We start from the raw sequence: 14117 nt of genomic DNA, 5'->3' as shown, positions 1-14117 counted from the left end.
CGCACAGGGCCCTAGTGTCCTAGTTCCCTACATTACAGTATAGTGCGGTTTGGAACACGGCGCGTGTTGGGATTTTTCAGTCTATATAAGACTCCTGCTCTGAGGGAACACAAAAACGAATAAATACTCAAATAAAACACTAAGAAATACAACCAGAGTCAGGGGTGTTTAACGTTAAAATAAGAGATTTATAAAGTGTTAAAACATTCAAGGATAGGTCATTTACAATGCTAATTCTAAACGAAACAAAAGAAAAATCACAAATGATCTCTTCACACACACACACACACACACGTTTGAGAAATTCCTGAATTATCCTCAATGTATATACATCTACCAGGTTTTAAATTGATATAAGAAAGGACTTGATCCTGACCTTATATTCTGTACATATAAACACTAATAAAAGACAATTAAAGGTTGGATTTTTTTTTTGGTTTCATTTTGCTTCCAAATTAATCCAAACACCAGAAACACAAACACCTTCATGATAAGTCAACACTGTACCATACTGTATATAAAGTGTTCCTTCAGCAGTGCTGTGTATAAATAAAACACTGACATGAAACCTATAGATCATCACAGATACACAGTATAAACACTTGACTCAACACCACTCGGGGGTCAGTCAACACATAAGACTCAACTCAACACTGTGAGTTCAGTCATTCAACACTGGTACAACACCATACATTCATTCATCCAGTGTTGAGGAAGTTAACTAAACCCCACAGGTGTTCCTTCTCTAGACATTACAGAGTGTTAATAAAATACTGTGAAGGATTAATTCAACACTACAAAGTGTTTGGCAAAAAATTGTAATCTAACATCACACTGAAAACCATGTGTGTGTTAATTAAATATAAAAAAATGTAAAAACTGTATTTGTCTTATAGCCGTCCCTTCACTCTTTACTCAAGTTAATGAAAAACGATGTCAGTTTTGTTTGTGTGAACTTACAGCCTTCCCTCTGACGCTGGAGACTCCTTCCATGCATGTACATATTTCGCGTCTCTACAGATATACATGTCTTTAAGTCCCAGAGCGAGTGCATGAATTCTGAATGAGTCTGCACTAATCCCCGGAGTGCTGTTATGGAAAATAAATCAACACCTTCTGATTAATCCAAAATCAAACAGGGGTGTGGTCCTATATAGTGTGTATCTTGTTATTCGTTATCATTATTATTATTCATTTCTAATGACCACACACTCAGCATCAGGGGTCAGTCACATCCTGACAGGAAGTGGGTGGAATGTTTTTTTCTCTCCTTTTAAGGCTAGTTTAAAAAACAATGCGGCGAGTGAACAAGGCTGAAACACAAGCGCTTCAGTCTGAGTCTCTGTCTGTCTGCATCATAAACCCGGCATTGTCTCTGCTCTTCTCCAAATGATCTGCAGCTCTGTGGAGGAGTCCAGCGTCTCTAACGGCGGCGTGAGAGCAGCTTCCGGTTCCAAAAGGAGGCCCTTGTTTTGATTTGAAAAGCGTCGGGTGTTACTTTAAGAGAGCTAGACGGAGGGGTGGAGAGAGAGAGAGAGAGAGAGAGAGGGTGAGATCATTCTCAGAGGCCTGGATGAATTAGCTCTTTTGCACACACACACACACAATTCCACAGATCCCTTGCGAGTGTTTTAGAACCATCCATGAAAACATATGCTGTGCTGAAAAAAATCTTTTCCTTCCACTCCTACTCTTGAAGAATCAGGACAAGGAAGAGGAATTAACCCACAGATTAAACCACACTGACCCAAACCCCTCCTCACCCCAAAGCCCTAAGCCGAGCAACCTGTCTCACCTCCTCAGACATGTGTGTACGGGTTACATCTACCATAAATTGTACCATGTTTACAGTTCACACAGGCTCGGTGCAGCAGCGGATCTTCAGAGTCGAGCTCTGAACGTGCACACCAGATGTTCAACCTCTCCATGTTAGGCACGAAGCTTTTCCAGCTGTTCCAGGCTCAATAGCAGGTACCGCTCCACACAAAAGTTTGAAATCATACTCCCATGACAATGAAAATGCTTAACATTGTCTTACACCATGGGCAGATCTGTTTTTATTAATTTCAAGCAAAGAAGAAAAAAGTTTTAATCCTGAAATTTACATGTTCCGAAATATAGTCTTGCATTTGTTAAAAAAAATTAAATGTTTCATATCCATCTTTAAATTAAAAACAATAAATATAAAAAATATATATTTTCTTCATGATCAATAAAGTATCTTGCTATTTATCTTAATGTAATTATTAAATCTGGTATATTTATATTACCAGATGCTCCGCTGAGCATCAACGGCATCAACGGCTCCTCTGTGGAGATTGTCGAAAACACTAAATTCCTGGGTGTCCACCTGGAAAAGGACCTCAACTGGTCCCTCAACACCAGCTCCCTACACAAGAAAGCCCAACAGCGTCTCTTCTTTCTGAGAAGACTGAGAAAGGCCCAGCTTCCACCACCGATCCTGATCACCTTCTATAGAGGGACTATCGAGAGCATCCTGAGCGGCTGCATCACTGTCTGGTTTGGGAATTGTGCCATATCGGACCGCAAAACCCTACAGCGGATAGTGAGGACAGCGGAGAAGATCATTGGGGTCTCTCTTCCCTCCATTGAAGACATCTACACCACACGCTGCATCCGCAAAGCCAACAGCATTGTGGCTGATCGGACACACCCCTCTCACACACACTTCACACTCCTGCCATCTGAAAAAAGGTACCGAAGCATTCGGGCACACACATCCAGACTGTGCAAGAGCTTTTTTCCACAAGCCATCCGTCTCCTCAACAAAAAGGGACTGAACTGATAAACACACACACACACACACACACACACATTATCACTCAGCTTAACTCAACTACATCAATACATCAAAACACTGAGACTGGACTGACTAATCAAAACAAGCGCAGACACACTGACCCACACAAACTATCGTACACACATCTGTAAATGCCTCACTGTTTATCTCTTCTGCACAATATTCATTACTTTTTGCACAAATATCAATTCTTGCTGCTATGTTTTACTACCTCAACACCATATTTTATGTTCTAATATGTCATTGTTGTCGCACTGTAACTTAGTTGTTGCTCGTTATGTAGATAGTCTTTTAGTTAGTTAGTTTTTTTGTTAATTTATGTTGTAATTTATGTTAGGACTATCTGTCTTGTCTCTGCTAGCCAGCTAACTAGGCCTCTTAGTTAGCTAGTTTAGCTTCTCTGTTAATTTATGTTGTAAGTTTATGTTGCATGTAGCACCTTGGTCCTGGAGGAACGTTGTTTCGTTTCACTGTGTACTAACTGTATATGGTTGAAGTGACAATAAAGCCTACTTGAACTTGAACAAACACATTTTGAAATACATTAATATACTTAATCACAATACATATTTTTTTTGCCAATAAATAAATACTGGTATTAATCAAGGAAGAACTCAAACAAAATTTCAACCTTAACAAAACAAACAATTTTACATTTTAATAAGTCTTTTAATAAGCCTACTGAAAATTTCTCTAACTAAACCCTTCCATATGTAGCTACAATTTGACTTTAAATCTAGATTTTATACTTTAAAACAAAAAGTAAAGTCTAATAGACCAAGAAAAACAGCAGTTTTGCCTAAATTTAATAAAACACAAATGCATGTGAAAGCATTATGTAGATAAACCTATTAAATATCAACATAACATTTGGATTAGTTTAGTTGAGATTTAACATGTCAGTATCTTGTTAAAGCTACGTCTGTGTGTGCGAGAGCACATCTAATCAACAGGACGTTAATCTGTACATTTATCACATGATCATGCAGGTCAGATTCAGGTTTATCTGAGGTTCAGTCCTCCTCCATTGTAAGAGGTGCCATTATTAAGGCATTTAGTGATGATCTAGAGACATCTGGTGGTGGAAACGTGAACTGCAAGATCAGATTTAAATTCATTACATTAGCATCATTTCCCCCTACACCCCCCACACACGACTTTTTACAATTCTGTGCAAATATAAATATAACTGAAACGAGGTACATAAAAACATCTTTTCCCATAAATGTTTATTCATTTCCTTGCAGCCTAAGGAAAGCCTTACGTGGGCTTCGGAGCAGCAGCTGCTTTTATGACTTCATCGCCGCTTAAACCGCAGAAGCCAGTATAAGTGTTTGATTCTGAAAAAGCAAAATCTGTCGTCCACATGGAGCGAGACAAAGTGACTAATGTCCAGTTGCGCTGTACTGAACACAGGAAATACCACACACACAATACATTAAAAGTCAATCCAGTTGAAGTTTATTTCTTTAAAAAATAATGAGTACATAACTGCATAGAGAGGAAGTGATGTAACGATACAAAATAAACTGGATAAAGAAGAAACGAAGAGTGATTTAGAATCGAGCAGGAAGGAAGAAGTGAACGGGGGAACAAATCTAATGGATTAACCTGAAGTCCTAAATGGAAGGTAATAATTAAGGCCCACGGGTGGGTGTGTATGTGCCAGGTATAAATATGTACTTGGAATTAAAAAGACCTTCTAAAAAAGCTTTTACAGGTTCATCACTGTGGATGTGTGAAACGCTTCAGTACGGTCTCTCTCTGCGATCCTGACGCTGATCTCTGGAAAGAAAGAGAGACACAAAGTTTAGCTGCTATAACCAAAGTGATTTTAGAAAAACACTCTGAACAGTCTGAAGTTCACTACAACACGGCTCAGGATGTGATCAATCTCCTCCCGCAGTGTTTTTCCTCCTCATCTTAAAAACCTTTATCATACCAAAGTGTCTTTATTTTGCAAGACTCGAAGTTTACCTCATGTCCATCTTCCCCGGTCCCATTCCTCTCCTCGCCCCGCGGTCCATCTGAGGTCCTCCACGGCTTCCTCCTCTAAACCCTCCTCGGTCCATTCCTCCTCGGCCGCCCCTGAAGCCTCCAGGTTCTCCCCCCCAGCCTCCACGCATTCCCCCTGGGCCACCGCGCTCAATCCCTCTGCCTCCACGGAACATCCCGTCCCCTCGGCCCCGCTCTCCACCTGAACACACACAAACACAGTTTCTCTCTTACACATCATCTCCAGCTTTAAAAAAAAAAAAACTCATTTCACAAAGAAACCATTTTAAATTAAGCTTGAATCCCTTTAGGGATTAACAAAGCATTAAACAATACGAAGAAAATATTAACACTAAAGCTTTATCTCTGGAGTGTTGAGCCAACTCACAATTAAATGAACCTTTGCTCAAACAGCATTAGACTTGTTTCCTTACTCGGTAATGTAACGTATAAACACCAGCAACAATTTCCTCCCCTCCACTTTACACAAAAGAGAGAAACAGAGGGTGCCAATAATTCTAGAACTGAGTGTTTTATCAGGGTGTCTCTGCAGAACTGAAAAACTTAAAATCAAATACTGTACATGGGAATTTAGTAAGTCATGTCTATCACAGTAGTTATCGTGTGTGTGTGTGTGTGTGTGTGTGGTAGAGACCTGGAGGAGGCAGCACACCCTCAGGCCTTGGAGCTTTGCACTGGTTACACTCGGTCCTCCAGGCGAAGTTCTGGTTTCCACAGCCACTACACAAAACAGGAAGTGTGTCACATACACTGAAGATAACTGCAGTGAGAGACGAGTGTGTGTGTGTTGTGAGAGAGACTGAGACTCACGGGTTAGGACACTCCCAGTCCCCTGCTCTCTTCGGGACGTTGCCGGGTCCCGGTGGTCCTCCCCAGGCCATGGCGCCACGAGGACCTCCACGGGGAGGAAACCCGCCTCTGTCTCCGCCCCGCCCCATCATACCTGCAGGGAACAGCACAGTGAGCAGCCTGAGCTTCAGAGAGGGTGAGAGACGCATCCTTTTATTTATAACAACTGTTAACACTTATTTATAATTGGTTTATTTCTAACACCAGAAAAGCTGAATCTATTTTCTAACAGTGTTTGTGTTTTATATTATGGGCGTAACTGTGTGTGAGCACGGAGAGGAGCTGTACCTCCACGATCCATTGGTCCTCCTCTCATAGACATGCCCCCCCTCATGAGTCCTGGAGCGGTTTTCCTGCGTGCCATCGACACGTTCAGCCTCCGGCCCTGGAACTCCTTACCTGCACACACACAGGAACAAAGAAAAGGTGTGAGCACCAGAACACAATTAAATATTTTAATTATCATTGATTAACAACACTACTCTCGGCCTCTGTTTCCTTTTCTATCCCTGTTTAATCCATTTAATTTTAATAATAAAGCAAAAAGAGTGAACTATACTGCACAGGTAGTACAGGCAAAAAATCTGTAGAAATCATCATGCACATGAGGTCTTGCGGACGCATGCGTGACCCACCGTTAAAATGCTCCACGGCAGCTCGGGCGCAGGACGGCTCATCGTAGGACAGGGTGGCGTCTCCCTTGGGTTTGCCAGAATCTTTATCGGTGTAAATGTTGATGGCCGGCTGGTTCAGGCGCCGGTTTATCTGTAAGAAACCAAAACCCAAAGATCGATCAAACCTCGATGTGATGCGCTCCGGCGCTGTTCTGATCGCACACCTTTCAGCGCTCTCACCCTTATCGTTCCGCTGTGTTTAAAGAAATCGGCCATGTCGGGAAGCGTGACCTTCTCCGTCAGTCCCGTGATGTAGATGGTGCTGTTCTCGGACTCATCCTGCTCTCCTGGATGTCCTGAAACAAACCAAAAATTATTGGAAAAAAAATAAAATAAAAATAAACCTGAGCATTAATGAGAGCTTGTGGGTGTCACAAGTTGTGTGCCGGTTGATGATGATACTCACCCTCCATTCCATCCCTCATTGGTCCTGATGTGGAGAAAAGAAAGAAATAGAAAGAGAGAAGAAACGAGAGACGTTATGTACAACAGGAAAGAAAAAGCGCATCTCTGGCAGCAGCAGTATTTGGTAAATTATTGAGGCGACGTGAGATGGATTTTAGGGTTTCTCTGGATAGGATGATTAACACAAGGGAAAAATAAAATAGATATATACGAAATGTATAAAATAAATAAAAATACATCCTGAAAGGACGCTGATTCAAATAAACCCTTTGAAAAAGGGAAGCCCCGCTTTAAAATAATTCTGACACCAGAAAGTGGCACAGCAACTCGGGCATAAATGAATAAACTCTAGCCAGTGTAATACTCTGTAGTAACTTACCACCAGGCTTACTGAAGCCACCTCTGTCTCCAGCCATGCTACGAATGAAGAGGGGTGAAATTCCATTTAGTCTTGAACCAAGGGGACTTCAACAGCACATGGATATAAAACACACACTCTCCCCCTCTTGTAATCTGATCTCATTAAATATCATTAGGTTTTTTTTTAAAGAGAAAATAAAGCCCCATGTAATACCACGGCGCACCGCGTCACTGATGATGTAAGCAAAATTATTTAAAAGAGCATCACTGTACAGCAAGAACCATAGATGTCGAACACAAACATTTCTTTAGTGGTAAAAAAAATATATATATTATGGTAACACGCATGTATAAAGTCGACTAATTTAAGTGTGTTAAAAGAAAAAAAAAAAAAATACAAGTACAAAAATTACAATACAGATTAAAAAAAAAGAAAAGAAAAAAAAATATCACAAGTGAGAAACAGACACTTTAACAATGGTTTCTAAATTCTTGATTTGAGTGAGTTCCCCTTCACCCCCGTGAGCAGCTGGCTTTGATACGGACCTAATGTAAATGACGCTCTGTTTCCTGTAGCATAACAAATATGACAAAAAGTGTTAAAGTGTAAAAATCAGTGAAATCACAACCCGTGTGGAAACACAGAAGCTCCAATCTCACTGGAAAGAACTCCAAAACTGGAGCTTCAAGTGTTTCCCCAACACAAGACATTTTCACATCAACCACACACACTCCTCCTAAAGAAGAAATAATGATAACCACCACAAAAGTAATCAATTAATGAGGGGTTAAAAGACTGGTGCGAGTGTACACGCTTACCTTTCTTTAAAATTTAACAAATTAGACTTACATCAGAGATAAAGAAAAAAATCACTAACTTGTAGACCGATCAGACGTCTGGCTCCTCTTCGTGACAGGATCGAACTCTGATAGAGACTTTCTTGGTCTCATACTTTAATAAAGCACTAATTATTGCAAATAAATAAAGGGTGAACTTGTGAGTTTCACCCATGTAAGTCCGTTTTAAAGAATGGGTTGTGTCTTTATGTTATAAATAATTTGTTTGGGTCAGGATGTTTCATGTAGCATCAGCAAAAATTAAGTTAAATATTCAGGTATTGTTTAAAATGTTCAAACTTAATTTTTTTAAATGGCAAAAAAAAAAAAAAAAAAAAAAAAAGAATAAAGCTTTACAAAAGGCCCTAAAGGGACATGGTTCTTAAAAATTAATTTTAGCTGGTGCACAACACATTTTTACCCCCCCTCATCCCCCTTTAAAAGTAAATTAAAAAATATCCATTTGGGGCACCCATACCGTTTCCTGCTTCACTGTATCTTTATTAACTTTTAATGAATTAACCCCATGGCCACGTGCAAATAATCTCAAAGTAATTTTAAAAATTGTGTTCTGTAAATACTTAATGGCGCATTGTCAAATAGAACGTTTCATGTTTTTGCCCCATTAAAAATAAAATTTTTCCAAATGATAAAATTAGGCAAAAAAAATTACAAGCAGAAAATAGTAAAAAAAATTTAAAGATTTTTTTACAGAGTCGGTTAAGGGACGAGTTCATAAACAACCAAAAGAATATATAATAATTTGGTGTAAACCAGAACCGTTTTATTTATTTTAAAACATTTTCCTTTAGAGGCTCTGCATCTTTTCCAGTTCCACAATTACTTATTTTTAATTAATTAACCACATGTTCATATGTAAATAATCCCATGACAATGTCAATAAATGACATTTTTAAAGGGACAAAAAAACAAAAAAAACACCACCACAAAATTGTGCCAAATTTACCCCCTCCCCTTTTCCCAACACACTAATGACGAAGATCAATAACCAACTCTAATTTTAGTTTGGACTGGAACCCTGTAAAGAAGCACAACTTTTTAAAAAATAAAAAATAGTTTATTATTATTTTTTTTTTACATATATATATATATATATATATATATATATATATAAATAATAAAAAGTAAACCCCCCAAGTCTCATTATGAAGAAACACGGCACATGGGCTCTAATACTTTGGAGCGGCCCTGATGACCAGCGTTTCTGGTTTTGAATCTCTTACCAAAACAAAAGAAGCTTGAAGAAAAATAAATCAGGATAATAATCCTAACAGAGGGCAGAGTTTTAATAAACCACTATAATAATAAATAAATGGGGAAAGCATCTTTGATAAACCTGCTTATTAAAAGGTCTGACCAAGTGATGTATATTACATGTTCATAAAACCAAAGTATAAGTACTGTATGATGCACTCTTATGGTCATGGATACGAAAACCAGCAGCACATTACATCCCAAATAATCCTATACTACACAGACCTTAGGGTTCCCCATCAGACAGCGCTGAGGTTAGATTTAGGAGATAAATGAGAAGATGAAAAATAAAACCCTCAAGCCAAACTATAAATCATTCAGTATGCATTAATTCTGTGTAAACCCCATGGGAAGGTCACGCTTGGGGGAGAATTGTCAAAAATAAACCTGCAAATGATTATGTCTGTATAAGAAGAAAAACGGGACACTTCCAATACCTGCCTGTCCAGGTGTGACGTTCACACGACTAAAAATATACTTAAACACGTGATCGAATAAAAGCAGTGTTTAAACGGCACCATTAAAGATGCTGATAAAAAAAAGAATAATAAAATAAAATACATCCGTTTGTCTTTCAGTGGAATTTGTATCGAATCCTTAACAAGCCACCCATTTCACTTTAGTGTTTTTTCATCTGACTGTTTGTTCTCAAATCAAATGTTTACTAAACGGAATTTCAGTGCAGGTCTTGTATTCTAAACCTTCTGTACCAGTAAAATAAGAAAAACCCTCGTAAAGAAGCCGGAACAAGAAACCCAACATCTGAACTACCTCGATCAGACACACGTAAACATGATTTAGCTTCTGATTTCTTGCATACACACGAACCTTTCCGAGACTCTTGATCAGCAATCGCCAGATATTCTTCTGTTATTATTTTTAAGGCAGATGTGTACAGGTTTATCTTAAACCCCAGAATATATGATAAAATGTAACCCTAATACTTAAGTTAACAGTGTAGGAATTATCTGAAAACACTCCAGTTTTGAACAGTAAACCTCTTCCCTCTTTAAAGGTTACAGAGAAAATAATGATTTACTTGGTCACTTCATACATCGAGACCCAAACGGGTGTTCAGGTTTTGCTAACGGTAGCTTGTGTATTAGCGGAGCAGCTGATGAACCCGTGACTCCATGCTGTCTGTTAGTTAAACACATGCATGAACAAGCACTTGTAGCTTATCTGACAGTTTAACTGCTAAACCTTCATTTTTTTAAAGAAAGAATACAAACCGTAGCATTTTCTTAACCATAGATGCGGATAAATATTACAGCATAAAAAAAACCCTGCTTTGTGTGTATACATGTTTGAAGGTTTGTGAAATACTGCATGCAGCATTAAAGGTGCTTTTTTATTATTATTATTATTATTATTTTTTTTTTTTTTAAAGGTGACGTAGTTGTTTTATTTCGCAAACGCTAGGCTAGACTAGACTAAAGTATATATGGCCATGGTGTACGCGCCATCATGCATGTCTAGCCTGTTGATGGAGGGGGGAAAAAGGCAGCAGTTAGCTGTGAAACGGTTAGCGTGTCAGAACTTACCCCATGCCCCGACCCATGAGGCCGCGACCTCTGGGTCCACCTCTCATTCTTTCGTAGCCGTTCCCTTGGTAACCTCCGCGCTGTGGCGGCTGAGGGCCACCGTATCCCCCGCTCGCCCCTCCCTGACCGTAACCACCTGCATAAGATAAAAGGGTCACGAATAAATGCTGCAGTATTTGTATACATTATGCTTTGTATACATTATGCATCTTGTAGAGGGTGCCGATAATTCTGAGAGAACCCCCGAGTGGCTCACCGTAGGCTCCGGACTGGTCATAGGCGCTCTGAGGAGCCCCGGGCTGGCTGTACTGAGACTGAGAGTAGGAACCGTTAGCTGGAGGAGGGTAGCCTGCAGAAGGAGGCTGTTGGGGCGGGCCCTGAGCGTAGCCGGCCTGCTGCTGCCCCCCGTAGGCCGCCTGCTGCGCCTGGTAGCCCCCCTGGGAGTAGGTGGGCGCAGCGCTAGCATTGTAGCTACAAAGCAAGGAAAAAAATATATATATATATATAAAAAAGTTTGAATGACAACCATTGCCACTATAAACAAACACATCCGCTCGGCAACACCTGAACCCCGGTTAATACAGGAAGCCGAGTTGGTACCTCTGCGTAGCCGAGGCGGCCTGCTGGCCGTACCCTGCATAAGCAGTCGGAGCGGTGTATCCCGGCTGTGCAGCGTACGATGCCGGAGAGGCGGGAGGTGCGGCCGTGGTGCTGGCGTAGCTGCTCGTCCCATAGGCTTGAGTGGCTGGCTGAGTGTAGCCCTGAGCTCCGGCCTGAGCAGTGCCGTAAGCAGCTGGAAGAAAAACAGAGAGAGAGAACTGCATTAAACACATTTAACTGTAAAATGTCTCTCTTACACACATTTAACTGCACACGAGTTCTGAGCAAACCTGGAGCAGTAGACTGTCCATACGCGGCTGCGTACTGCTGTTGTGTGTATCCTCCAGCAGAGGGGGCTGCTTGGTACGTAGAGTCAGTGGCAGCGGGTTGGCCATATGAACTGTAGTCCTGCTGAGTGTATCCCTGCTGAGAGACGAACACACACACTCAACACTGCAACTCCAGGAAAATAGATAGTTTTTTTTTTATGTATAATATTTACTTTCCGCCCCTTACCCCTAGGTCAAAACTCTGGACATACCTGTGCTGTTTGTCCGTATCCTTGAGCGGGCTGGGCTGCATACGAGCCGTACCTGCGGACACACGAACGCTTATCAGTACACCAAAACGTCAGGGATCGCGACCACTAAACCACCGCGCAAAGTCGGGCACAAAATCTGGGCTCTGATTAGTGTTCATTAGTTTACTATAAAAAAACAGCGCAGGTTTATGTGAATGGACTTGATGGATAAGTGATTGCCATGGAAACAGATATGGAAGGAATCTAAAGCTGAAAGTTTAAGCTTTGACAAGTTCAGGACACAACATTGTTTCATTAAAACTTTAAGGTTTTATGAGGTAAGCAAAAAAAAAAAAGGTATAAGATTTTTAGACCAAATGAAGGGAGTAGACCAAACACTTACGCTTGCTGAGCACCAGCCTGACTGTATCCACTGTAATCTATAAACACAAAAAGGAAAAACTTTAGCTACCGATACATCAGAGATCATGTGACAAGTCACTTTCTCCCTCTCTCACACATGTGCATCACAAAGCCAGTATTACTTATAAAAGTAGAACAATGTGTAATGTAAACTCTCTCAGACACACACTCTGGATTAACACAACACATTTACACCAACGCTTACATTCTAGATCTTCACTCCACACTGAAGTAAACAAAGAAGGTGTTTAGATAAACACAGGATGGACGGTTCAGAGAGAAGGATGAGGATGGATACAGACACGTAGGAAGCACTTACTCTCTTTTAAACACACTCACCACAAATATGGACAAACCAGGAAACTGCTCATTTACTGTCTTTTCATTAGATGTATAGTTTTACATGATGTTTTAATTTAGGCATAAAGTTGCCCTGTGACCATGTGTGTGTACATACTCCCTGAGCCTCAATATAACAATCTCAAAGTGCAAATGAAATATTACACTTTATTGAAAACATGGTACATTTAATAGATCATGTAAAGATAACTGAAATACGGACAGTGTGTTAGAGTTTGTGTCCATGTCTGCATATATAACTAGGTGTAATTATATATATATATATATATATATATATATATATATATATATATAAAGATGACATATCTACAGTTTTGTGCCTTTTATGTATTTATACACACACTTTACATAGGTTGAGTGCCTGTACTATACAATGACCATAAGGTACCTCTGCTTACCCTAAGCAAGTCTAGTCACGTGACTCGGCGCGCCTTTCCGATAGGTTCTCAAAATCGAAATTTGCATACCTAAAAGAGACCGCCTTCTTTTATTTTGTCTCGATTTATCTCGCCGTTTTAAGCAAATTGATAAAAATAAATAATCATTATTTAATTAATCGGGAAATAAAACAGTGACATTTATTTCTTAAATTTAAGGAAAAACTAAATACTATATATATATATATATATAATTTCTGGGGTGCACAAACTTTTGCACCCGGGTTTATCAGAGTTCATGCCTAACAAACGGCGGGAAGAAAAAATAAAATTAAACAGCTCTACCCTTTTTATAAAGAAGTCAAATATTTTTGTTCATATTTAAAAATTATTAAAAGTTAGCTGCTGTGTTTTAGCCGAGTTAGCTTTGAATAATAAAATAAAGCTAGCTAGCTAACTGAACTAGCTAGCTAACAGGTCAACTGAAACACAATCCATGTACTGTCTTTTTGTTAATTAGTCACACAATTGACATTTATATACGATATAAAATAATAAGTCGTCTATATATTTAAAGTTCGGGCTTGCAAAGCTAAGCTCGCGAACCCCGCAAAAAAACCCGCTACACACGTAACAAACCGTGAGGTACCCGGATGCGTGGATGCTAATCCTGCTAACTAGCGAACCTGTTAGCTGCGTGTATGACCCAACAATAAAACAAATAATTCCACGCTCGTATTAGTTGTTTTATTTCCACCAAACACATCTTTTTTGCATAAAGAAGTTATAGTGTTGTATTTATCAAACGTCTAAAAGCACAACTTTCGTGTAAAAGCGAATAAACCCGAATACTCCGAAGACACACTTACTTGTAGCCGACGCCATTTTCGCTGCTGCCGATATGCAAAAAAATAGGTTTAGTGCGCATGCGCGGTTCAAATGTGGTCCCTGAGGCGGGGTGATTGAAACGCTCATGCGCAGAGGTTTAAAAAAATACGACCGCTACGTCATCGGATGTACCAACGTGTGTGGTGCGTGGGGGTGTCCGGTTGGGCA

General features: G+C 39.9%; 1 protein-coding gene across 2 annotated transcripts; it reads right to left on the bottom strand.

Moving 5' to 3' along the window:
• Nucleotides 1–4259: 4259 nt before the first annotated feature.
• On the bottom strand, nt 4260–14051 carry ewsr1b (EWS RNA-binding protein 1b). Of its 2 annotated transcripts, none has more exons than XM_053480907.1 (16): nt 13931–14051; nt 12305–12341; nt 11923–11974; nt 11672–11807; nt 11382–11574; nt 11038–11252; nt 10782–10917; nt 7145–7182; nt 6767–6790; nt 6541–6656; nt 6322–6451; nt 5975–6085; nt 5648–5780; nt 5472–5557; nt 4799–5018; nt 4260–4606 (listed from the first exon to the last, which is right to left on the bottom strand). In XM_053480907.1, exons 1-16 carry the CDS (start codon nt 14034–14036, stop codon nt 4570–4572), a joined length of 1770 nt encoding a protein of 589 aa, XP_053336882.1. In that variant the 5' UTR covers nt 14037–14051; the 3' UTR covers nt 4260–4569. The 2 variants fall into 2 exon arrangements, with proteins under 2 accessions (XP_053336882.1, XP_053336883.1); XM_053480908.1 differs by having other exon boundaries at nt 11672–11804; nt 13931–13987.
• Between the last annotated feature and the right edge of the window lie 66 nt (nt 14052–14117).

The sequence above is a fragment of the Clarias gariepinus genome, chromosome 21 (assembly GCF_024256425.1).
Source record: "Clarias gariepinus isolate MV-2021 ecotype Netherlands chromosome 21, CGAR_prim_01v2, whole genome shotgun sequence".
NCBI classification, from domain to species: domain Eukaryota; kingdom Metazoa; phylum Chordata; class Actinopteri; order Siluriformes; family Clariidae; genus Clarias; species Clarias gariepinus.
This window is presented reverse-complemented; position numbering and strand designations above follow the sequence as displayed.